The following is a 27,777-nucleotide window of genomic DNA, read 5'->3' as shown; positions in this document are numbered from 1 at the left end:
CTGGCCAGTGACTGTTGCTGCATTCCTTAACTCTAGCCCAGCACCAGAGTCTCTTTAGCCCAGGGCTACATATACAGGAGTCCTATTTATACAAAAAAGCTGCACTATTGGGATTCAAACTTCCATGTCACTTAATTTCATATAAATTAATTTCATGGACTTTCTTCTTGGATTTGATGATCCTTATGGGTCCCTTCCAATTTGAGATATTCTATGATAGTTTTTCCACTACTGTGAAAGTCATTTGTGTACAAAATATTTGCAAAATGAAAGAATATGTTTGGATTTTAGAAGTGCCCTTTCTAGATTTCTGCATGTGATCAAAAACCTGAGAAGTTAGCAGAATAACTAAAAGAGATGAAAATACATTAAACAGAATTAAACTGTGTTTGGGGCAGGTAGAAGATATGACACACTGCACAACAAGGAGTTACTTTGTTACCTGGATATCCAGTTAGTAACTTCCATTTTCCACGTCGAATTGCTGCATGCATGGATATATTGAAAAGTGTATCATCCCATGGAGAAGAATTGCTCTGAAGTAAAGATGTCCTGTTGTCAATGCCAAGACCTTAATGAAATGGTAAATTAAGTTAGGTACATTGCATATGCATGAAGTAATTTTTAGAATTCTGTTGGAAAACAAAGCAGCAGCATCCATTTATTTTTATGTATTGGATGAAGAATTTGTTATATAGACATGCAAAGATCTGTGCCATGGTTCACTGGATGTATTTAACTCAGAACTTGAACCGCACCCCAAAAAGTTAGTAGTGGAAAATGTCACACCTGAGTCTGGATAACTGGACTCATTTTGTATACAGGTATTATATGTGTATTTCATATACCTATATTAAGAGTGCTCACGGCTGAAATTCCTAAATTTGTTCATACAAGTGCCTGTATCTTTTGCCAGTTAGGAATATAGGATTGAAAGATGTCCTGAATCAATGCTACTACCGTTAATTCTCTTAGACCACTCCAGGGACCAAGTCCCAGGTCCTGACTTGTATCCACACACAGAGAGCTGTCTCTCTGGACTGAGCTGGCTACATTCACACAGATCCACAGCTGGCCAGCGAGGTACTTCTATGGCATGACATAGCGTGAAGCATGTCTTCATGCTGTCTTTGGTAGAGTCGGATATGACGTGGCTCCATATCCAGATACTGCAGAAAACTCTGAAGTGTCAACTATATGCAAATTCCCTCTCAAAAGGAAACCTGAAGCTCCTTCTAGGAGGGAGCTCAGAAAAAAATTAACATGCATACACCAGGGATGATGAGGAGACCAGTTCTTTATTGAAACCATAAGTGAGTCAGACAGACACTCCAGGAGCATCCAAACCATCTTGCATATCAGCTTTCATAAGTAAGATAGGAGTTTAAGACATAAAATCTAAGAGTTTTATATTAACTGTATCAGTGATACCTGTTTACCAAAAGACTACCAGAAGGCGACTCTATAATCAGACTAGAAAAAAGACATCAGGAGGTGGAGAGAAACCAATGTTGATTTTCTAGCATCTTTCAAGAGATAACTTTCAATCAGTATAGGGAATTTAAAGGACTCAGCTGACAGATTTTTGCCACTGAAATGAAAAAGAGAATCCATGATATGTACAATGATCATGTGAGATCCAATATTAGAAGCAGAACTAGAGGTTTCTAAAAAGAATAAATCCTGTACATCACAGTGGGGCAAATATACATCTGATAGAAGAGAACAACAGAAAGTTTGGAAAGAAAATTCTGGGACACAATTTCTCTATTTTTTACGAAGGTCCTGCTAAGTTTCTATTTTATCACTGGGCTTCACACTTTGAATCAGTTTTTCTTTAATAAGCACTTTCTGTGCATACCCAAGTTCCCTGTTTATATCAGACTTGTATAGTGTTCCCAGATAAATAAGGCTATAAAAGGAGACTACTTGTTTAGAGTATGCATACACACATTGGGGAGGACTCAGCTCATCTTAGACCATGAAGCACTGAAGCTGATGGTAAAAAAACCCAAACCCCTATAAAAACAAGGAAAACTTCATAAATACCCCCAAAAGAATCTCTTCTGGAAGATAAATCCCCACACAGCCATGTAATGTCTGTAGCAGATACTAAACAGTTTAGAGATTAATATTGCTTACTTTTCAACATCGTTATGTTATGTATTATTCTGTCATACTGTTTGCTACTGGGAATACTCATCTTTGCCCTCTACTTTCTTAAAGAGCACAATGAAAGACATTCAGCAGATCAAAAAAACACAACCAAGTTTTTTAAACATTACATCTCAAAATTCCAGTATTAAGGTTTGGTCTAAAGGAAAAATTATGTGAGTCTGCATTTCTGATTTTAAGGTTTAGCATGGAGAATATGCTTCTGACTGCTGAGCTACGGTATGTGAAGCCATAGTATTACACAAGATAAATTATTTAAAATACTTCAAATAAACAGTATGAAAGATTGTATTTTTAGATATACTTTGCAAAATATCCTTAGAATGCTATGCATGAGACTTAAGATTCAAGAAGATAAAATAATTTAAAAAAACCCTTATTTGGTTCAGGTAACAAAACCAAATTCCTAAACTAAGAAATGCTTTTACCAGAGCTTGTAGTTGAAGTTGTTTGGTGGAATATTATCCTTCAGCAAAATTTCTTGAAGAGAAAAAGATTAATTCCCTCATGTTGAGCTATTATAAACAGAACTCTGTCAGTCATGTTAACTCACCCATTGCAAGCACTTGTCTTGTGCCAAAGAAAGGTACTGTCTATTATTCAGTCAAGTGCATTGCTTCCCAGGCAGTACAGGTCAACTTTTATCAGACATATCAGCCATAGAAAACAGACTGATGCTTGTTTGAATGCTGTCTACACAGGATATTTATAAGACTGCCAGTTTATTACATTATATATAAGCACCAGATACAGAACTAAGATAAATAAAAATATTGCTTGATATGAGTTCTCTTCTTCCCATCATACAACTTTCACCTTAAGCTCGGATCTTCCTCCCCATGCATTTACCTGACTTGCTCCTTCCCTTCAGCCCAGCTGTTAAGTTTCTACCTCTGTCTTCATTCTTCAGCTTCTGCTAGTGCAGGTGAAATGCAAAATGCCTGGGCAGCCTTCTCCCTTGCCGTATGAATTTTATAGGGATCCCTTTTCCAATTTGGCAGACTAAAGAAGTCATGTTCTTTTTGTTTCCTTTGTAAGATAAAACATTCATACCCATAGCATCTAAGCAGTTTTTCTCTGCATCTGTTCTAGATTGCTGGGGTTTTTTTTCTTCTTTTTTTCCATTATGGTTGACCAGGCAGTAACAACAGCCCCGTGGACTAATTCAGCAGTCAGAGGACAGATGCCTTTTATTGATTTGGGTAATCAATCAAGTCTGCCTTCACATGCCTGCATACTGTCCTTATAGACATATATAAAAAATGTGATGCTTTTACTTGTGCAAAGAGGCTAGACATTTTATTTTTCTGCTGTTTGATCACCAGTGTATCAGTGGCTAATGAAATACTAAAGCTTTGTTTTTACCTTAAAAGAAAAATCCCACAGCCTTTGCCAAGAATTTTCTTATTTTCAAACAGAAGCCACTGTTTCCTGAAGCCCAACTTCAGAGCCTCACCAGCTGCTATATTTCTTTTCGGGAAATGATACAACTTTTATTAGTTAAGAAAGCAGTGAAATTTAATTGAGATATTTATTTTCAAATATTTAATGTTACAATAAATTGATCTAAATATTTTAGTGTTTTGTTTGGAGTTGTAGGTCACCAAAATGTATTAAAATAGCTTTTATATCTCTATCGAAAAAAACAAGTCCTTCAGAAAATGTTGCCCTTGGTAAGTGACTTTGGAGTTTATATCATATTTCAAGACCATCCTTAGTTTTAACAGCCTGAAAAACGGTTTCAGGATCAGATTTTTAAAAGGAATTGAGGTGGCCAACTCCCACTACCCACAAAAGCAGTTTATTATCTAAATACTTTAAAAGCCTGGTCCTTTGCCCCTTATGAAAACTTCAGCTTAGTTCTTTTATTTCCATTATCATACATTGTCTCTGTAAACAGATATATATTCCAAATTAGGATGTAAAAACCTAAATAATTTTCAATAGCTAATTTGTATCTTCAAGAGACCTGATTTTTCAGAAGGCCAAAGTCATCAACTGAAAAATCTATGCAAGATGCTCAGAAAGCATCAGTCAAAAACGTTAGCTGCATTTGCGAAAATAATTGTAATTTTGATAATCTGAATATTCCATAGCATACTCTTCAGGCAAGACGTTGAAAAATTTACTACTGGATAAGTATATAAATAACATCCTAAATTGATAACCAGAGAATACGTGGGATTTTTCTAAAAGTGAACAACCTTTCAATGCATTAAGCCTTGCTAATGCACAAACATAAGTACAACAAAAGGGAAAGTAATGAACATGGGGGAAAAAAGCCTCACTCCTCACTCTGCATACACAAAAGAATGTGCTCTGAACAAGCTACTGCTATTTAGGGAAGAGTTTGCAAAGTTGTAATGAACAGGTAATGTCCAGCAGCAGTCAAGAAAAGCAAAACCAATATTAGAAGTGGCAAAGAATGGGACATTATGCCACCACCTAGGTCCTTGTTGTGCTTCACACAGGATACTGTGCAGTTTTGGTCCCCATGTTACCAAACGGACACAGAAAAACCATACAAGATACGAAGAGATGTGACAAGGAAGATTAAAGCTATGGAACAGCTTCTGTGTGAAGAATGACTAAATAAATAGGACTCTCCATCCCCGAAGATGGACAACTGATGGGGGACAGGACAGAGGTCTATGAAATTGCGTGGCCATGACAAGCTGAATAAGGAACAATATATATGAATAAGGTCTTTCCTAATAGGGGCATCAAATAAATTATGAAGTCACATATTCAGAATAAATGATAGTATATACTTCCTTATCACAAACCCAACTCAAGTGTGGAATTCCTTTCCATGGGATGCTGTGGATGCCAGAAGTTTATGCAGGTTGAGTGACAAAAAGGGTTCACAAAGTGGAAGAAAAGTCCATCAAGGATTCTTATATCCAAGATCACAACCTAAAGATCAGGAGCTCCATCAGCTGCAGGCTGTGGGGGACACGCAAGAGAAGTATATTTATGTGCTTGCCCTCATACACTCCTTCCTACACAAATGCTACTCTCGGAAACAGAATAATGAGCTAGACAGATTTTTGGCCTGATCATACACAAGATGTGTTACCAAATTACTTTCAGTTCAGGACAAGCCAAATATTTTGTTTACAAAAGAAAGCGCTATGTCAAAGCAGATTTATGCAACCTCTTTCATTATATTAATCTCTGTATGTACTGAACTGAAAGGGTCAAAACTTTCACAAAAGGTAAGTATAGAATCATTAATCACAGAGTATCTCAAGTTGGAAGGGACCTGTAAGGATCATCAAGTCCAACTCCCTGCTCCTCGCAGGGCTACCTAAAACTAAACCGTATAACTAAGAGCGTCATCCAGACACTCCTTGAACTCTGACAGGCTTGGAGCTGTGACCACTTCCCTGAGGACCCTGTCCCAGTGACCGACCACCCTCTCCGTGAAGAACCTTCTCCTAATGCCCAGCCTGAACTGCCCCTCACACAGCTTCATTCCATGTCCTCGTGTCCTATCGCTGGTCACCAGAGAGAGGAGATCAGCACCTCCCCCTCCACTGCCCCCCTTGAGGAAGTTGTAGCCTGCAATGAGGTCACCCCTCAGCCTTCTCTTCTCCAAGCTGAGCAAACCAAGTGACCTCAGACACGCCTTGTTAAGTCTTGCCCTCAAGGCCTTTCACCATCTTGGTCGCTCTCCTCTATAAGCATATATGATTCAGATTCAGGTTTAACTGTAGTTTTACAAATACATGGATACCATGAGTCATTTCTAGCATACCCTCTAGTTTACTTTCAGTGCTATTCTTCAAAGGAGGGATAGCATAAAGAAATGAGAATATTAATTTGTATTAGCAATGGCTTCCAATGCACAGATCAGTGTATCAGTGCAGACAAGTCAGTTATTTGCTTAAGGCTTGTTTTTCACTTATACCAGAACGTAAATCAAGAGTAAAGTAATTGAAATAATGGATTCACAACAGATTTATACTACTGTGATTGAGATCAGAATCTGATACCTATATTATTTCCTGCTTTAGTCATACAAATTTAAATTTAAAAAAAGCTCCTACAATTTACAGAAATGTTACAAGATGACAGGTTTTGCCATACTGAAGAAGTTATTTGGTACATTCAATCCAGCAGTGTGTCCCAAGAAGTAATTAATAACTGATGATTCAAAGTAAAACAGAAAAGATAAACCAAAACTGCTTACTTTGCCCAGCAATCTGTTCTTTCATTCACTTTCTAAGCATAGGGGAGATCATGAAAAATGATGCAATGTGCTTAGACCTGTTTTTTCCCTCCTGGCCTTTCAAAAAAGCTCTTCTGACCTCATTCAGTGTCCCATGTGTACTCCTGATTTAATACATCATTTAGGCTAGGTGGGTACCTCTTCCAGAGTAAAAAACTGTCTTCCTGTGTATTTTTGCATACACTTACAATAGCCTTCTGCTTAACTCATTAGTTCATCTATCCAACTGGGCAATGGTTTCTGGGGGTGGAAAATAGGAAGAAACATTTATTCACATTTCTTCCAATGTATCAATGTATGCTTCAGAATCAATCATCTATTCCTTGGCTCATACAATCCTAGTTACCTATCACAAACTTATCTAAAATAAAAAAATACTAATTTCTCTGACCACCATGAAAAAGATAAAAATGTCTGAAAATCCATTTATTTTCTGTGTAACTCAAAACCTTTTAAATTCTTCTACTACTGCTGTACACCAAAATAACTTTGTGACCCTTTGATGCCTGCAATGCTACATGGTAATAAAAAAAAGAAGGGTTGATCCAGTTTTACTACATTTTACAGCTTTAGATGTCTTATCAGAAGCTCTCTACTCCTCTTCCTGTATGGGGCCTATAAATCCAGCTTACTTATTTTTCTAAGACTTATGACATTCCTGACAGGTTTCACTGATATTCTCTGAAATATTTAATATTCAATCAAGAGCAAACACTAAAAAAATCCCATTTTCCTAATGCAAGCAAAATCAAAAAATAGCAAAGACAACAACAAAAAGCCAATGCAACACAGTACTTGGCAGGTAGGCTGGAAAATTCAGATCTGTCAGCATCTTTGTAAATATTTCCTATGATTTGTTTCAATCTTTTGCTTTCTACTTTGCAAAGCAAATATTTCAAGTACCACGTAACTATAATTTGTAAAAAAAAGATTTAAGGATAGTCAACACCCACATTGTGTACATTTGCAAGTTTAAAAAAAAAAAAAAGTTACAATCAGAACTTTTTTTTTTTAAAGAAAGGCTCATTCTTTAGATCAGTCTAAAAGATAAATTTGTGGAAGCATTTTATTAAATGTAATAAATCTCCTAAGAGTATATTCATTTAACCTTCGCTATCTAATTTTTAATAGTAAGAAGGAAGAAGGTAAGCTGCAAATTTTCAGCTAAGATTTAAAAAAGGGAATACATAGGGGAATACGTATTCTATATCAATATATATATGATATTTGCACAGCTCTAATAAGCATAGATCAATTACTCTTCTCATTCTAGCTCTCCTTCTTTCTTTCAGTGAGACCAACCCAAGTAATTGGTAGAAACCTAAAATGTGGAGATATAAATAGACAGCACATCTAAAAATAAAATATTCTGCCTTCAGTCTATGATTAAGATGATCAAAATGATCCACGCTGAGAAGAAGTTTTCTTGGTTGGTAGGAGATCAAAGAGCACACAGTTCTTTCTAACATGCCATTTAGCGAGGTCCTGACCACTAAATTTAAAGGGTCCAAAACAACATTGCTTGAAGTATGCTGTATTTCTGTACACTGTGGTCTGCAATACTAGTGTGCAGGGAGGCAATTGTTGGGTACTGGAGAGTAATTTTGGAAAAGACAAAAGAACATTAATTTATTATTTATTTGGGAGAGAGAGCCCTGCCCAAAGAGTTAATCTAAACAGCCTAAGTGAGTGACAGATTGACATTGCCTCTACAATTTTCCAATATTCTGCACAGTAACAAAAACATTCTTTTATAAGCAGCTACATATAATCAGTGCCCTTTAGGGACAACAGAAGTAAATGAAGCTTCTACCTTTGTTTCTTCATCTGCAAAACAACGGTGTTAGAAGTTATCTACCTTTTCCCAAAGGAAAAAGTGAAAAATATCAGCATTCTCTATAGTTAAACTTCTATTTATGATAAGATAATGTAGCAGCAGATTCAGCCATATGACAGGGAAAATACAATCACAAAAAGCTCCAAGCTTAATTGCAACATGCTTGATGGAAAAGACTGAAAAGCATGCATTAAGAAAACCCACAAAACCGAGGGTGAATTAAGATTTTAGATGGCTCACACTCTTTCCAGTGCAAATTAGAAACACATCTGAAACAAAAAATAAACAGGTGCTGCTGTTTTGCAGGTGTAAAGTACATTTAAGAACTTTCAGCCAAAGCAGGAATATCACCAACATTTCCTGTAACACGAGTGTGTGTGCATATTACCTGGATGACTAAATAGTTTGATACCTTGCAGTTTACAATGTATACCGCACAAAAGGATTCCCTAGGTATTCTCTTAGTAACTAAAAATTATCTCTGTAGTTCTCAAAACTTCTATTTCAGCATAAATTTTGTCTGGCTATGCAACACCCCCTATCACTTATTTGGTTACTCCACTCCAATATTTAAATAATACATAACAGGATCCACATAGAACAAAAGTTTACTTCTTGTACCACATGGCCATCTAGGCCAAGAAACTAAGCAACCATGGGACAAGAGGAAAGATCCTCACGTAGATAGAAAAGCATCTAATAAAATGGGAAACAAAAAAAGTTTTGATTTCACACTGGAGAGGCCACCATGGGATTCCTAAAGGAATTTGTGCTGGGACCCATGCTGTTGAACATACTCCAAATGACCTGGAAAAGGGACTGAACAGTGAGATTACAAAGTCTGTGGATGATTCTAAGTTATTTGAAGCTGACTGTGAAGAACGACAGAAGGCCCTTATGAGACTGGGTGAGTAGGCATGAAAATAGGCAATGATATTTAACATAGATACCAGTAAAGTGATGCATGTGTGAACTAACAATCCTAAATTCACATATAAAACGACGGCCTGCATGTCACCCATAATTGTCCAAGAGTGAAACCTTGGGATCATGACAGATTAAGCTGATGCTTTTTCAGAATTATGTCAGCACTGGTCAAAAAGAAAACTGAGTGCAAGGAATTATTAGAAAAGGACTCGTGAACAAAGCAAAAAGCTCTATGCAACTGGAAAACTGCAGTTCTGGTCTTTCCATCTCAAAAAGAATACAGTACAACTGAAAAGGTTCAGAAACCAGTTACAAAGTTGGATGATGTGCAATCCCTCATGAATTAAAATCCTCTGCTAGATGTACATTCTGCTTAATTAAATTTGTATGTTCTGTGGAACTCCAAGGACCAGGCTGCTTCCATCCCCTGCATGACCAAAGGCAGGTTCTTCCCATCTTGTGTGACGTTGCGCCAAATGCAATCAAATAATCAAAACCTTATTGTTTTAATTGGCAGGGGACAAATCAATGTAACACACAGGCCAAATAGTTTGAGTGCTTACTACTCAGACCTCATGAAGTATCTTGAGTGAAACCACATCATCTTGGCAGTCATTAGTATATTCAGTGCAACTACAGTCTCTACCTGACCCGACTGGACATCATCTACAATGCAGAATGGCACTACTACACAGCACGTACCCACAGTGAGAAAAACTCAAATGTGCTGAGGCACTGGATGAGACATAAATTCTTTACCCAGGAAATTCATTGTCTGCTTTTGCCAGTAACAGTCATGTTCCAACTGGACTAGACTACATTCTCTGAACAATCTTGGCTACATCCTCAAATTCAATTACATGACAATTTTTTTCAATTACTGAAGAAGTTTCGTGGAAAACCGCCATGTTATTCTATTGCTTTGTAAAATCTTCTTTTAATAGCATCTCAGTTTGTTGCTATCAGAACAGCTAGAACACCTCTCTGAGCTGCTGGTCCCCTGCCGTCCTTACCCCCATGTGATAAAAGAGATTTTGTTTTGTCAGTAGGCACCACATAAGCCACAATTGTCACTAAGACAGTGTTGCAATAAAGTCCTGCTTGTTTGCAAAGGCCCTTGGGAGGATCATTGGGAGTGCTCATGTTTTCAGATATCTCTTTGCTCTTTGTCGTGGTTTAATTTCAGTCGGCAACTAAGCACCACGCAGCCGCTCGCTCACTCCCCCCCACCCGGTGGGATGGGGGAGAGAATTGGAAGAGCACAAGTGAGAAAAAAGTTGTGGGTTGAGATAAAAACAGTTTAATAATTGAAATAAAATGATAATAATAATATGATAATAATAATAATAATACACAAAACAAGTGATGCACAGTACAATTGCTCACCACCCGCCGACCGATGCCCAGCCAGTCCCCGAGCAGCGGCCCCCCGGCCAGCTTTCCCAGTTTATGTACTGAGCATGACGTCACATGGTATGGAATGTCCCTGTGGCCAGTTTGGCTGTGCCCCCTCCCAGCTTCTTGTGCACCTCCAGCCTTCTCAGTCAGTAGAGCATGGGAAGCTGAAAAGTCCTTGGCTAGTGTAAGAATTACCTAGCAACAACTAAAACATCGGTGCGTTATCAACTTTGTTCTCATCCTAAATCCAAAACACTGTACCAACTACTAGAAAGGAAATTAACTCTATCCCTGCCGAAACCAGGACAATATCCACCCCTTATTCTATACCATCTGCGTCATGCTCAAGTCTCACATTTTCCAGTACATTTTCATTAATCACCTCCCCCTTTTATATATATATATATATATATATATATATATATATATATACACACACATACACAGATATCATTCCCTTCATCTGTGGGCCATCCCTCTAAAATGTTCGGTGAGTTCATTTAGTCCATGACTTCAGGCTCCATCTGTCATAATAATCTTTCAGGGCAGGAAAAATGGAGATCGTGTGTCGTGTTGGATTGTTTCATGTTGAAGTCAGTTCTGGTACCATCATCACTGTGCTTTGCTTGGTTTCACTGAAGTTATTCTTCATTAATCTGGGTGATTCTTATTATAATAACAGTATGGCATATAATATTATTAGTATTATTAGTATATCTGTGTATTATTAGCATAACTATTATAACTATAATTAGTACTTAACATCACATAATTCAGATCATTGGCTATTCTCACCCAAAATCAAATCCTCTTGAGGTACACATCGGACTTCCCCATCCTTCCGCATTATCCACCAAGTGCACCCAGGTCCTTGAGCAAAAGCAATCCCACGGATGGGTCTGCCTCTGCCCGAGGCAGGAATAACCCAGACTGTCTTCCCCAGCTTATTTTTTACATGCGCTACAGGACTTTATCCCCTTCTACAGTGCATAAAAGTTTTGACTGGGCAGGGCCAGCTCGATTGGCAGATCCCCTCGTGTTGACTAACCACGTGGCCTTTGCTAAATGCATATCCCAATGTTTAAACGTCCCACCACCCATTGCTCTCAGCGTAGTCTTTAACAGTCCATTGTATCGTTCAATTTTCCCAGAAGCTGGTGCATGACAGGGGATGTGATACACCCACTCAATGCCGTGCTCTTTGGCCCAGGTGTCTATGAGGTTGTTTCGGAAATGAGTCCCGTTGTCTGACTCAATTCTTTCTGGGGTGCCATGTCGCCATAGGACTTGCTTTTCAAGGCCCAGGAGAGTGTTCCGGGCGGTGGCATGGGGCACGGGATATGTTTCCAGCCATCCGGTGGTTGCCTCCACCATTGTAAGCACGTGGCGCTTGCCTTGGCGGGTTTGTGAGAGTGTGATATAATCGATCTGCCAGGCCTCCCCATATTTATATTTCAGCCATCGTCCTCCATACCAGAGAGGCTTTAACCGCTTGGCTTCCATACAGCGCATGTTTCGCATTCATGGATAACCTGTGCAATAGTGTCCATGGTCAAGTCCACCCCTCGATCACGAGCCCACATATATGTTGCATCTCTTCCTTGGTGACCTGAGGTGTCATGGGCCCACTGAGCTAGAAATAATTCACCCTTATGCTGCCAGTCCAGATCCACTTGAGCTACTTCAATCTTAGCAGCCTGATCCACCTGCTGGTTGTTTTGATGTTCTTCAGTGGCCCGACTCTTGGGTACGTGAGCATCTACGTGACGGACTTTTACAACCAGATTCTCCACCCGGGCAGCAATATCTTGCCACAATGTGGCAGCCCAGATGGGTTTGCCTCTGCGCTGCCAGTTGCTCTGCTTCCATTGCTGCAACCATCCCCACAGGGCATTTGCCACCATCCATGAGTCAGTATAGAGATAGAGCACTGGCCACTTTTCTCGGTCAGCAATGTCTAAAGCCAGCTGGATGGCCTTTACTTCTGCAAATTGGCTCGATTCACCTTCTCCTTCAGCCGTTTCTACAACTTGTCGCATAGGACTCCATACAGCAGCTTTCCACCTCCGATGCTTTCCCACAAGACGACAGGACCCATCAGTGAACAGGGCATATTGCTTCTCATTTTCTGGTAGTTCATTATACATTGGGGCCTCTTCAGCACGCGTTACCTCCTCCTCTGGCAATATTCCAAAATCTTTGCCCTCTGGCCAATCCATGATCACTTCCAGAATTCCTGGGTGACTGGGGTTTCCTATTCGAGCCCGTTGTGTGATCAGTGCGACCCACTTACTCCACGTAGCATCAGTTGCATGATGTGTACAGGGGACCCTCCCTCTGAACATCCAGCCCAGCACTGGCAGTCGGGGTGCCAGGAGGAGCTGTGCTTCAGTGCCGATCACTTCTGAAGCAGCTCGAACCCCTTCATATGCTGCTAATATCTCTTTTTCAGTTGGAGTATAGCAGGCCTCGGATCCTCTGTATCCCCGACTCCAAAACCCTAGGGGTCGACCTCGAGTCTCCCCTGGTGCTTTCTGCCAGAGGCTCCAGGTAGGGCCATTCTCCCCGGCTGCGGTGTAGAGCACATTTTTTACATCTTGCCCTGCCCGGACTGGCCCCAGGGCTACTGCATGAACTATCTCCCGTTTAATTTGTTCAAAAGCTTGTCGTTGCTCAGGGCCCCATTTGAAATCGTTCTTCTTTCGGGTCACTTGATAGAGAGGGTTTACAATCAGACTGTAATTTGGAATGTGCATTCTCCAAAAACCCACGACGCCTAAGAAAGCTTGTGTTTCCTTTTTGCTAGTTGGTGGGGACATGGCTGTTATTTTGTTGATCACATCCATTGGGATCTGACGACGTCCATCTTGCCATTTTATTCCTAAAAACTGGATCTCCTGTGCAGGTCCCTTGACCTTACTTTGTTTTATGGCAAAACCGGCCTTCAGCAGGATTTGGACTATTTCCTTCCCTTTTTCAAAAACTTCTCCTGCTGTGTTGCCCCACACGATGGTATCATCAATGTATTGCAGGTGTTCTGGAGCTCCACCCTGTTCTAGTGCAGTCTGGATCAGTCCATGGCAAATGGTGGGGCTGTGTTTCCACCCCTGGGGCAGTCGGTTCCAGGTGTACTGAACGCCCCTCCAAGTGAAAGCAAATTGTGGCCTGCACTCTGCTGCCAAAGGGATTGAGAAAAACGCATTAGCAATATCAACTGTGGCATACCACTTGGCTGCCTTTGATTCCAATTCGTACTGAAGTTCTAGCATGTCTGGCACAGCAGCACTCAGCAGTGGCGTGACTTCATTTAGGCCACGATAGTCTACTGTTAGTCTCCACTCTCCATTAGACTTCCGCACTGGCCATATGGGACTGTTAAAGGGTGAGCGGGTCTTGCTGATCACTCCTTGGCTCTCCAGTCAACGAATCAGCTCATGAATGGGAATCAGGGAGTCTCGGTTGGTGCGATATTGCCGCTGGTGCACTGTGGTGGTAGCGATTGGCACTTGTTGGTCTTCGACCTTCAGCAACCCCACAACAGAAGGGTCCTCCGAGAGACCAGGCAAGGTGGACAGCTGTTTAATTTCCTCCGTCTCCAAGGCAGCTATACCAAAAGCCCACTGGTACCCTTTTGGGTCCTTGAAATACCCTCTCCTGAGGTAGTCTATGCCAAGGATGCACGGAGCATTTGGGCCAGTCACAATGGGGTGCTTCTGCCACCCATTCCCAGTTAGACTTACTTCGGCTTCCAATACAGATAGCTGTTGGGATCCCCCCGTCACCCCAGAAATATAGATGGGTTCTGTTCCTATATATCTTGATGGCATTAGGGTACACTGTGCACCGGTGTCTACTAGAGCCTTATACTTCTGTGGGTCTGATGTGCCAGGCCACCGAATCCACACAGTCCAGTAAATCCGGTTGTCCCTTTCCTCCCCCTGGCTGGAGGCAGGGCCCCTCTAGTCCTCATCACAGTACTCGTTTCTCATTTCTTGTACGTATGAGTCAGAAGTTTCTTCATTAAGATCAAGAGTAAGATCAGCCCTTCTACTCTCTCTGGGGAACTGCCCGCTGGAAACTGGAGCAGCAATTTTCCTGGAAGAACCTCTTTCTGTGATTGTTTTCCCTTGCAATTCGCGTACCTGTGCCCCTAGGGCTGCGGTAGGTTTCCCATCCCACTTCCTCATGTCCTCTCCGTGGTCACGCAGGTAAAACCATAGGGTGCCCCGTGATGTGTATCCTTTATATTCTCTCTCTTGAGCAAAAGAACGCTTACTTCTAATAGCCGAGATACTGGTCTGTACAGGTGAGGAGTAGGACCTATCCTCTCTGAGTTGCTGGATCTCCCGGGACAGTTTCTCCACAGCCGAGACGATGGAGGAAGAAAGACTTTCCTCGTATTGCCGGAGTTGACTAGCCAATTCATCCACTGTTTGTTCCTCTCCATCTTTCCAGGTTATCACTGCCAATGAATTGGCATATGACGATGGTGAGCTCCTTATAAACTTCCGCCACATGGGTCGTGTGCACTTGACTTCGTCTGGATCTTTGGATAGTTGTTCATTGTTCAGGTCATCATAAATCACCTCCAGCACAGCTAATTCTCTCAGAAACTGGATACCCTTCTCCATGGTGGCCCACTTGGTTGGGCGACATATGACATCTTCCTTAAAGGGATACCTTTCCTTCACGCTTGACAGGAGTCGCCTCCAAAGGCTGAGGATACGTGTCCCTTTTCCAATCGCTTTGTCAATGCCCCCTTCCCTAGAAAGGGATCCCAGCTGCTTGGCTTCCCTACCCTCTAATTCCAGGCTACTGGCCCCATTATCCCAGCAGCGGAGCAGCCAGGTGACGATATGCTCACCTGGACGGCGGCTGAAATCTTTTCGTATATCTCGCAGCTCACTCAGGGATAGAGATCGGGTGGTCACTGCCTCGTTTATGAGTTCTTCCTCTTCCTCCTCCCCGATCAGCGGCCGGCTTTCCTCCTCCCGTTCTCGTGATGGTCCTTCTCTAGGGTCATCTGTCTCGTATACTTCTTCCTCTGGTTCCCTTTTAGAAGAAGCTTCTTCCTCCCTTACTAAACGAGCTGACTTCCGCTTCCAAAATTTCTTCTTGTGTACAGGGGCGACTGATACCGGCACAGGCTCGTTCTTTGGTTCAGCCACAGGACGTGTTGCTGGGGTTGGAGTGGCCGCAGTGCAAGTGCATGTCACCGGAGTCTGAGTGGCCGCAGTGCATGTCGCCGGGGTTGGAGTGGCCGCAGTGCAAGTGCATGTCACCGGAGTCTGAGTGGCCGCAGGGCCTGTTGCCGGGGTTGGAGTGGCCGCAGTGCATGTCGCCGGGGTTGGAGTGGCCGCACTACATGTCGCCAGGGTTTGAGTGGCCGCAGGGCCTGTCGCCGGGGTCGGAGTGGCTGCAGGGCCTGTCGCCAGGGTCTGAGTGGCCGCAGAGCCTGTCGCCGGGGTTGGAGTGGCCGTAGTGCGTGTTGCCCGGGTTTGAGTGGCCGCAGGGCCTGTTGCCCGGGTCTGAGTGGCCGCAGTGCGTGTCGTTTTACTGTCAGAGCCAGAGACCTTCTCTTCCCTTTGAGGGCACTGAATGGTGTTGAACAGGGCTCAGTAGGCATGGGCCAGGCCCCAGCACGTTGCAATGATCTGCATCTCTCTGGAGTTGCCAGGGTGACAGCATGCTTTGTCCAAATATTCTACTAACTTTTCAGGATTCTGCACTTGCTCAGGGGTGAAGTTCCAAAACACTGGGGGTGCCCAATGGCCTAGGTACTTGCCCATCTTGTCCCACACACCCTGCCACTCATAACTATCCAGCCTTGGGGCAGATCTCTGGATGATATTCTTAAATTGCTTACCAACTTTAGACAAAACCGAACAATATTCCCAAGAAGTATTAATAGAAGTATCTTAACTACCCAAGGATGCTCAAAATACTGAAAAATTACTGTAATGAAGGAGGAAACATCCTAGAAGAAGGTAGTGACACTGCCATTCTGTATTTCCTCCGAAAAAAACCTCTCAGAAAAGTTACTGCAATTGCTAGTTGTCTCCACGAAATGGTCTCCGTGGTACAGTAACGGCTTCATTGCGAAGTTTACATACCACAGAAACGTCAAGGTCAATGTTCTAAAAACAAACCTCACAAGCGAGACATTACTATTCACTGCAGACCACAGCAAACTGCAAAACCCAACACCAATCTTTAACATGTACAGCAGGAAAAAGAGCGCGATGCAGATTATACAAATCAATATCGAGAACAGAGAAACCAGCATTGTGACCCACAACTACTAACAGATATAAGTTCCTTAATATACTCCGGTTAACCTGTTATTATCTCAAACCCTTCGAGCCCCACATTGGGCGCCAAAAAGGACTGTCGTGGTTTAATTTCAGTCGGCAACTAAGCACCACGCAGCCGCTCGCTCACTCCCCCCCACCCGGTGGGATGGGGGAGAGAATTGGAAGAGCACAAGTTATAAAAAAGTCGTGGGTTGAGATAAAAACAGTTTAATAATTGAAATAAAATGATAATAATAATATGATAATAATAATAATACACAAAACAAGTGATGCACAGTACAATTGCTCACCACCCGCTGACCGATGCCCAGCCAGTCCCCGAGCAGCGGCCCCCCCGGCCAGCTTTCCCAGTTTATGTACTGAGCATGACGTCACATGGTATGGAATGTCCCTGTGGCCAGTTTGGCTGTGCCCCCTCCCAGCTTCTTGTGCACCTCCAGCCTTCTCAGTCGGTAGAGCATGGGAAGCTGAAAAGTCCTTGGCTAGTGTAAGCATTACCTAGCAACAACTAAAACATCGGTGCCTTATCAACTTTGTTCTCATCCTAAATCCAAAACACTGTACCAGCTACTAGAAAGGAAATTAACTCCATCCCTGCCGAAACCAGGACACTAACGGAGGCTGGAGAGACACATACGGAGCTATAGGTGTGACAAGAGGCACCCATCACGGGATTCTGTCAGTTATGCCCTCAGAGCAAGGAACACAGCCATAACAAGGTTGCATCACAGAGCCAGAAGGCAAGAAAGTACTGAACTGCAGAAACTAGTGCTTGCAGTCAGGCAGCTTTAGGGAATGAAGTGGCACTTGTGCATATGTCCAAAAAAAGATACTGCATTTAAAATAATTCAATCTTGTGCATACAGATTGTCAACTCACTGAAGACTGTCACTCCAGGAAGAGAGGCTTTCAAAAGGTAGTGTCACCTGGCAATGACAAGTCTCAAGGGGATAAATTAGATGTTCTTTTTTTTTTTAATTCTGCTGAGATTATATTCTAAAACATTATAAGTGACTCAAAAAAACTTTCTTTACTTTGTAAAAATGTTTTTATTAGAGAGGAATGAACAACTCTGTATGTCGCGGAGCAGAATTCTGCTTAGTAGTTGAACCAAACACTGGGAAAAAACCACTCATGCTACTTCCACTAGAACTTAAAAGCAACAAACAATAACCAGTATTATTTTCATAGTAAGGTGATGCATATACCTCCCTGCCTCTTGTGATCTGATTAGTAGTCTATAAAAACCACAGAGGAGATGCCCAGACAGAAGTCTGGGACTGGCGAACCAAACCCCACGTATATATGAAACCCAAACAGTATTTTCTAGTATGTTCATTATTGTCTTTAAAATCAACATACTATTTTAATCATCCAAGAAATTCCTATTGTATTCACCAGCTTCTATGTATTGTCAGAAAAATGGTAATGGTATCATTCTCCTACTGCTTCCATTAAAATAAATCAAAGGTTTTGCACATCACAGCTTCTGTTCTCATGTAAATCATTTGACTCTATTATCAGGATTTAAAACATTTACTTACATGATGCCCATTAAATAGAAAAGAAAGAAAACCCAAGCAGTTCAAAAATCACAGGTGATTACTTTTATATCAATAGACACCGCAGACTCCTTCGAATCACCTTAGCCTGTTTTTGTGCTACAATAGCAGAAGTGATAGGTAAAAAATCACAGACTTCCTTAAATATTATGGAACTCCACATAAAAATTACCCTCATGAAAGCAGTCTTCAACCTCCTAGAAATCTCACCACATGCATACACACAAACCCTGCATGATTGGCAGGCTCACTGTCCCTTACTAATGCTCAACTGTGGAACAGCGGGAGGTCTGTTAGGGGTTGAAAAAACCCACACTGAAACGAATGGGAACATTTCCATTAATTCTAGTGGGCTCTGGTTCAGACTGGTTAAGCATCAGCAGTAACAAACAAGGAATTTACACCCTACCAACTTCTCTTAATCAAACAAATGAAGCTAAATTCCCCTTTATCCATACAGTTCAGTAGACACAGTGTGTTTTCCATGAAACCTTTATATGAAAGGCTTCCCCATTTGTATTCACAACAATCATTTCTGGCAACAACACATACATTTTAACAACCCCCCCAAATTAAAGTGATTCTGAAATAATAAAAAAGTGCCAATACATGATTTACCAATTCTCAGAAGAAAAAGCTTAAGAAAATAAAAACAAACAAACCAGTAACAGTGAACAATCCCATGAATGTTACCAAAAATTGAGGCTTATGAATGAACAGAGAAAACCAAATTCTGGAGTCATTTTCCCTGCTGCAAAATCCATGTCACTAAGCTCCGAAGTTAAGATCTACAAACTGTTTACTTAAACATATCACTTGATCTTCCCTGCAGCACTGAAACAGCAGAATAAAGGCAGACTTCAGGTAACAGGCACCGAAACACTTGATTCTTGATAGGAGCATGCAGCCGGAAAGGGAAACACAAAGTCGAGAAATGAACCATAACTTCACTGCAGTGAAACTCAGGAAGCCACCCTATAACTTTTCTTTGTGGTCAGCGCTGCTTCCCACAACCACATCTTCTGAACTTTCCTCCAATGGCATTTTTCCAACTGTCCAATAGTTTCCTCCCTAAAGGAGGAAATTCTCAGGTCACACCAAAAGCCCAAGCCAACTGCATGCTATATAAATTATTGTTTGTCCACTAAAGCAATTAGAAACAGATGCCAATTCGATGCTGAACGTATTTAATTTTCAGTAAACTGGAAATAAAGAAAAGGCTCAGACCAATTAAACATTTAACTTCCATACATTTTTAATAAAAAGGAAATTGAACTGAAAACTAAGGGTTAAATTCACATGAGGATGTATGTGACAAAATGAGAGGTGTTCTCCCCCTTCCAAAAAATCTAGCCCAACACTAGGGATACTTTTCCGGGCTTTGGGGACCCAAATTCATGCCCTGAGTTACCCTGATTGTTACAAAGAGTTTTGAACCGTGATCTCCCATCTTTCAGGAGAGATTTCTCCCCAACAGACTGTATGAAACTCTGGGATGGAGGTTTTCTCCATATTTTCCATTTCACATCATATAATACATACAAATATTTTGAACGACAACACAGAAAATAAGCCTTTAACTTGGTGATGGGATATCTGGATGGGTTTTGGTAATTTCAATTTCCACTCATACCAGATTTGTACATAAAACTTGGAATTTATATAAGAAAGTAAGCAAATTTAGTGGGTACACCATTTGGAACAGATTCTTAACTTTTTATTATCTTCTAAATTTTAATTCAATGATCTACGTGCTTTTCTAGCATCCATCGATGCAAAATATTCTGTAGGCACAGGGTGGTTTTCATTTGCAAGCAGTCCAGCCTATAGTTTGATTTGCAGGCAGACTACAAATACATCCAAATTAGGGACTCTACATTACACCATAAAAAACAAGATTGGTATGTGAAAAAAAAATCCAGATTTTCGTCGGTATTTCCCAGTTTGGAAGTACCTGGATCTGGGGAGAACAGATAGAAGGTGGCAGGAATGTCTAATGTGGGAACATAAGAACATATAAATACCTTTCAGCATACACCATTTCTAGTGAAGGCCATTTTAGCAATTGGGAAGCTGTACTCTTCACATTGTTCAGCTGCACATATAATAAAAGTAGTACGAATCTATGGACTGGGTCAGAAATTACACTGGATTTCCATTCTATTTTAATTCTTTGCTTTATGTTTTTGGATTAAGCACCAACATGCTTTACTTTAACATGAGATTTTTTTTCCTCCTAAATATCAAGAAATAATATATTGAACATGATTCAAGTTTTTAATATATACATTAGACCACAGTGGTTATAGCATTGAGAGCAGTGGAAGTACTACATTTTTCATTTCCACTGATGAATATTATATCAAGTCTCTTCCAAACACTCTGAAAATCGTGACTGTCTCTAACATAGTAATATAATTTATACAGTCCCTAAAATCTTAAACCATTCCAATGAATCAACTACTCGCCTGCAAGATAAGAGTAAGACTACGTTTTCAAAGAAAATTTTATTGAGAAATAAAAAAGCAAAAGAACAAAAGGCATAGTTAATATTTTTACAATTAGGAGACACACTTAGACCTTATATATCTTCTATTTATAAACATAAGGTCTTTTTAAATGCCTCATTTGTTTGTAAAAGTATGGAAACACATGGCTGTTCTCCATACATTTATAAATGGAATTGGAGGGGAAGAGGGAGTGTTTCTCTCCCCTATAGCTACAGAAGCATAAAAAGTCTTAGATATGAGTAGATGAGGATTCCCCAGGCAAAACTATCACTTGCCCATAAGCACAAAATTTTGCACTATGTTTCACATAGATGCATTAGAAATGCCGTACTGGAAATTTATTTTTAGCATTTTATATAATGGAAACTTCATGACAAAAATTACCTTTTGCTAGACTTGATTCTGTGAAGCAGCCTGTTGCTTAGTTTTCATCGAGAAATGCACAAGAAAAGCAAACTCCAGAAGGAGTTTTAAGAAAATCTCCCTATTGCTCTGGCAAAGTGTATATTGTTATCTTGGCACAAATGCAACTCATGTTCCTCCTGCAACTGATTCAGCTCTGGGATCCAGTGCACACAAGACAGTCAACTGGGGTATATTCAGTTCCGGCTAAAAGTGCCAATCTCACCAGGATCGTTTTGAATAGGGTCTTTATTGATAACTGCTGATATTAGATATCTCTAATCTCAGTCAGTGAACTGTCAAAATGAAATTAGAGATATCTTCCACAAAATGCAGGGAATTTTTAAAGCTTCCTGATTATAATGGATAATGCTATAAATGTCTAGCCTATTCTTTCTTGGGATATATGATTTGAAGCAACTTCATTGTATTTTCTCTGAATTAACTCCTACTTTCATGACTGGAATTTTGGGAAGAGATGCAGAAATGGGAAGGGATGGAGAAACATGCAGGAGAAGATGTTATGGATACTTATCATAACACTCACAAGTCACCATCATCCACAATAAAGCCAAAATTTAGAGCTTACTCCATGTCTCAGAAAAGACATATATGTCAAAGTCTTGATCAACACTTGCTCTACTAGATTTGTAGCTGGTTTACACCCGTTGCAAATTTAGTCTTTCTGGGAGAAAATCTACAGGGAAATACAGAAAAAAAAATTCTTCTACTATGGGAAAAGTTAAATATCAAATTTTCAGTGTCTGACTTTAATAGATGAACAACACTGAGCCAAGCAGATTATTCAGACTCTTTTAAGGAAAGTATATATATAAGAGTGTCTTGTTTGTGAACAGACTGTTTTTGCATAGATATTGCTTGTTGTACATTAACAAACCTATAATCAGTAGGTTATTTAGTGCTTCTTAGACTTTTGTGGTCTTATGAAGCACAAAAGACAAAAAATCTCATAGAAATCAAAGCTAAAAGTTACAAGGTAGCTTTAAATAGCACTGTCTAATTAAGTAGCATTTTCCTTCTTCACAATAACAAACAAACACCATCAATATGAGAGTCGAACAAGTTCTTCATGGTTATTTCTAGACCTACTGCAGTGCTATGGACCGCTGTTTTTACTGATGGTCTGTACTACAGAAGACAGACAACTCTTCTCCCTACTGGAGAGAAAATGTACATTTTTTGAAAAGGCTTAAAGTCACATGATGCACCTTCTTCCATCTACACTTTTACCTCCTCACACAGATAAAGTCAATTCATTTTTGCTTTTCTTCTCAGTCTTTTAAAGCCAACAGTTTTTCCTTCATGCTTATAATGAATAAAATAAACAAAATAATCTATGGTGTTCCTAAATGATAGCTCAATAGCCAGTAGTAGCCCTTTGAAAGTGATGATTTTTCCATTTCAGTTACATCTGTATAAACTTTGTCTTTGCTCACCCTCACTCATAAGGTACATTTTTGAAGTTGCACATGTGTTTGTAGGTCTGATACCTTAATTAACATGAGAGTCCATGACAATGGGCCGGAAGGAAGGACAAGCTTGCTATAGTTACTTTGAAATGCGGATGGCTCTGTGGGCTAACAAGACCTTTGCATATATGTACTTTTAACTGATTTCTCTTTTTTTGAACTGTGATGTATAGAGCAATTATTTCACCTCAACAAGGAAACTGGAAATGTCAAGGTCCCTTCCAGCCTATACTGTGACAATGAATTACTGAAAAAATAAGGGGGTTTGCTACTTCACTGAGGAAAGACATTTTGTGACCTTTTGCTGCTTTATGGCAATAATGAGTTTTCTACAAAATTCCAAGTCCTTCTGTTACTTTATTAAAATAAAAACGTTTGAGGAATAGCCGTGACCTTAGCCTTGGAAGAATGAATAGAATACTGATCTTGAAGAAACAGATGAACCCTGAGACACTATAACTTCCTACCGTCGTGTTGACAAGGCATAGGGCTGTGCCGTAGACAAACTCACCCAGTGAAGCTCACCTATCTTAATTCATTTAGTTGAATGCTGTGAACATATAGATCCACTATTATCCCTTCTAATTTCAGTTTTCTCATAGTAATGTTTGATTCCAAAGGAAAGATTTATACTAGAATATCCTGCTCAGTCTCTTGCCTTTCAAAATGCATTCTCAATTTCAACAAGAATAAGCATACAGAAAGACTTTCGTTCTTGTTTCAAAGTATTCACCTTGATTTTTACAACAGATTATATCTTTACATACACAGACACACCACAAACAATTGAGTAAAATCCAGAATTACTCATAGTAGCAAAAAATCCCTGTGAACATCAACAGGGCAAAGCATTTACCCAGATTATTACATTCTTATACCATTACAGAATAAAAATATTAAAGTTATTCTAAATGAAAGCAAACTTATTAATACAGCCTACAAAGTCAAACATCACAAAATGAAAGACAGTAAAAGGAAATGCTCGACTTCCACTTTTGATGGAAAAAAAAAATTTTTTTTTTTTTTTCCAGGAAACAGATTTGAACTGAATGGAATAGTATTTATGAATTATTGAAGACATCAAAGGTCATGTTGAGATGGCCTTATATGTGAAACACCCAAACCCCACTTGCATCACTTAAGGTAGCAGTGTTCAAGGTAAAGAGAACTGAGCAGTGTATAACCTGACTCTACCATCCTGTGCACAGTTAAAACTTTAGAGGTTTCCAGCTCAGAGATATTTCATTTGAAATATGTAATCTAACATTTATGTCAAGACCTGCATAAAAATATAAAATGTTAGTGTTATGTTCAAATAGGTATAGGATATAATGAAGCATAAAAAAGAAGCAGTACCGAGGGATTTCTGAATTCCAGTCATGATACTGGCATTAGACACTTTATCAAGTGACTTAACATTTCTAAATTCTAAAAGAGATTATCTACATCCCAAAAGAAACATGGGATTAGTATTTATGAGGCTCACCAAACGTGCAACCCACACACACTTAGTATTGAATACTGCAGTGATGGATGGTTCACGCTGAGATGCAGGTGGGCTAAGAGCCAAGTCAACACATAACCACAGGCCAAACTTCCCGACAGCAAGAGCTACACCCTAGAAACATGCCTACAGCCAACAGCCAAAAGAAAACCACCACTTATCTCTGGTATGAATGGCAGCAGAGCTGGCTGGAATGGCGGCCTCCCATTAGGGAGAGGAGCTGAGCTCTGCCCAAAACTGCCAGACCAGCATGAAAAGCACCGTGTGAAGCAGTTGAGGGCCACATGCAGCTCCAGGGTCACATGTTGGATACTCCTGCCTTATAAACTTACAGGGGGTCATTGTAATTTATGATTTTCTTGTAATGAAAAGATGACAGAGTCCAGATGGTCAGCATGCATATGTATAATTTTGCAGAGAAAAGGAAATTCGGAGAAGCAAAGAACGTATCCGTCTTTTTCCCCATTCTTGACCATTCTCCCATTCCAGCTGTCACTACGTAAGCTCAGTCAGCTAACTGGTCACTTTTCTGCACATTTTGACTCCAAGAGTGGATTCCGGGTTTTAGCCTGGCACAGACATGGAGTATATTTATCCCATTAGAAGCCCACACAGCACACTCATCCATGCATACCTACATCTTCTACTGCTACTGAGTAACTACATTACCAGGGATTGTTTTTTTACTTTTTTTTTTTTTAAATAATTCTAAACCAGCTAGATCATCAGTAATAAAACTGGGGAAGAAATTACTTCGGGCCTGCAAAGTCTGAGGAATCATCTTTCACCTGGGCAAAATAAGTAATAAATGGGGCCTAAAGGAGCCTAGAGTGTCTATTCCTTAATCAAGATGAATCATTTTGGTATATGTATGGATATAATATATAATGCTACAGCCATTATAATGCAATTTTAATGCCCATGAATGATACATCAGTCCCAGAACTGAAATGGTTTCTCTGTTGTAATATATCATATGTTCATTCTGCATATAGCAGATTTAGCCCCTTACAAGCAATCATTTATTTTGGCAATTAATAGCACAATATATGAGGTAATGCCTTTTTTCAAATGTCAAGGAGAGCAATGTAAAGTTTGATTAATTTTGCTCAAGGCAAATAAAAGTTTGGAGAAAAATCACAAAATGTTTTTACAAGTTCTCTGTCTTGGATGTCTGCCTCTATGAATAGATATCTTCAAAATAAATTGACTACAATTAGTAGCCTACAATTTTATTATGTCTTTGAAGTTTTAGTTTATGGTTAAGTCTGGAATTTTAAACGAAGGTAAAAGTTTTTTCAGCCTAAAACAGCCCCACCCAACAACATATTTATTTTGAATACATCTTTCAAATTTAAAGAAATTAAAATTCTTTTTGAACAGAAAGTGATGCTACACATGTAGTCTACAAGATTTTGTGAAATTCACTAAACTCATTAATAACTTTAGCAAGTCAGATTAAAAAATAACACAGTGTGTACTGACAGATTCTGATTAACAACTCTGAATTAAAGGGTACATTTCCTTTCACCATGTCATTTAGTCCTGACTCTCAAAATAAAATTGCCTTCTGTGGGATATAAAGTTTCAGTACTGCTTCAAGACAGGCCATCTAGCAATGACTGTGTGGTCAGAAATATGTTTGGTTTAGTAGTTAGGGGAATTTAGACTTAAATCCAGTTGGTTTTTAATTCAGCTGAATCACCAAAACTTGATGAAATGCCATAAGGCTGTCTAAAAGAAAGCAGATCTTTCACAATGGAAGAGCTGACGTCACCCACACAGCTGCCAACCATCAACAATTTGGCTTTTTTTTTTTTTTTTAAAGACAAAGTCACAAAAATGGGGCAAAACAATTTTGGTTTTTTTCCTTCCAACACATGTAAATCAAATCTTTGATTTATGCAACTTTTAAGTTACTTTATGCATTTATTTGTGCTTTCTTAACCTATACTTTACAGAGAAAATGATACTGTTTCAACATAATTTTAGCTTTCTGTTTTTAATTTTCCTTTTTTACTACCAAACTCTTAAAACTAACAGAAAATGTCAATGTTTCAGACCCAAACCTGGAAGACAGTAGATCTTTCATACCAACGTCCTGCTTTTACGTAATTGCAAACTCTCTAATAAATTACAAATCTACACTGAGACCCAGCAATTGAGACATATATTCATCACTTTTGAAAATAATCAACAGGGTGATGAAGAAACAACCAGAAAGACAAAAGCAATGGCTTTTAGCAAGGAGGGAGAGGAGCAACGACCTCTGAGGAGCCTGGGTCCAGCTCCATCTGCAGAGCTCACCAGACTGGTTTAGCGCAGCAGGTGGGGTTCCCCACTCCTTTGCCCTGGGGCTCTGGCTCCAGGAGCAGCCAGACAGCGCTAGGAGGGTTGGCTCTCCCTCTGCCTCCCCAGTTTCAACCGCATAGCCCTCCTCGCCCGTGCCTTGCACTGCCTCTGGCATCCACCAGCCCCTTCCATGAGCAGATTCAACCTACCTGACAGAGGAAAACCAGGCTAGCAAGTTGGATCGGTCCATGGAGGTCTCTGAGGGGTGCCAGAATGGATGCAAAATAAGCATCAGGACCATGCGGTTGGGAATGGGGAGGGGAGGAAGCGAAGCACATCCCCAGCAGAAACCTGCTGGATCACTTCATCACGTTTTATGAAATGGAAACCTCAGGGTTTAATTTCAGAGCCAACAATCAGTCTCACCTGTTCCCCAAAATTCATTCTAGTCCCATCCTTTGTACCAAAATGAGCACTTGGCTATATATCCAAGATACATCCAAAGGAAAAAAAAAAAGAGTTATTAAAATCTGAAGCAATATCCTGACCTGGTTCATAGCCTGGTTCTGTGAGTGGTTTTGGTGACCCGCAAGAGAGGGCAGTGGTGGTGAGGCACTGTGGGAGGCACGATTTCCTCTTTGGTAGCAGCAGTGACCTACACTAGCTTAAACTCCATGAAAATACTGCCTCTAGCTGAGGTTCCCTGGTGGCCTGAGCTGATCTAGCTGTGGCTCCTGTGGCCACTCCCTCCATCTGCCACCAAGCACGCACTCCCCCCCTGTGCCCAGTCATACAGCTACAGGGCAAGCTGATTCAGCTGGCTGATGTGGTAGAAACCTTTCGTCCTCTTTCCCCCCACCACCCAGGATAGTCTGAAGGCTGATGTGGCAGAAGACTCACCTTGTTGCCATGTGATTTCCAGATCCAACTCAAGGGAAGGAGGAAAGGATGGGAGAAAGGGAGAGGACAGGCTGGCCACCTTGGCAATAGCTCACCACCAGACTGGCTTTGCTACAAAGACCGCAACCCACCCCCCCTCCTCATCCTAGTTTTTGGAGATCCCACCCTAGCTTTTCAGTCCACCGACTCCTCCATTACACCACCACAATTGTTGTACATCTGCATTGCAAAC

At 40.5% G+C, this 27,777-nt stretch overlaps 1 protein-coding gene across 1 annotated transcript in view; it reads right to left on the bottom strand.

Moving 5' to 3' along the window:
- The window catches only part of ARSB (arylsulfatase B), an 80,972-nt gene that overhangs the window by 490 nt on the left and 52,705 nt on the right, over positions 1-27,777 (bottom strand). The window contains exon 7 of the mRNA XM_076363327.1: positions 443-571. Within this exon, the coding sequence (XP_076219442.1) occupies positions 443-571 (129 nt within the window). The remainder of the gene's footprint in view (positions 1-442; positions 572-27,777) is intronic.

The sequence above is a fragment of the Aptenodytes patagonicus genome, chromosome Z (genome assembly GCF_965638725.1).
Source record: "Aptenodytes patagonicus chromosome Z, bAptPat1.pri.cur, whole genome shotgun sequence".
NCBI classification, from domain to species: Eukaryota; Metazoa; Chordata; class Aves; order Sphenisciformes; family Spheniscidae; genus Aptenodytes; species Aptenodytes patagonicus.
This window is presented reverse-complemented; position numbering and strand designations above follow the sequence as displayed.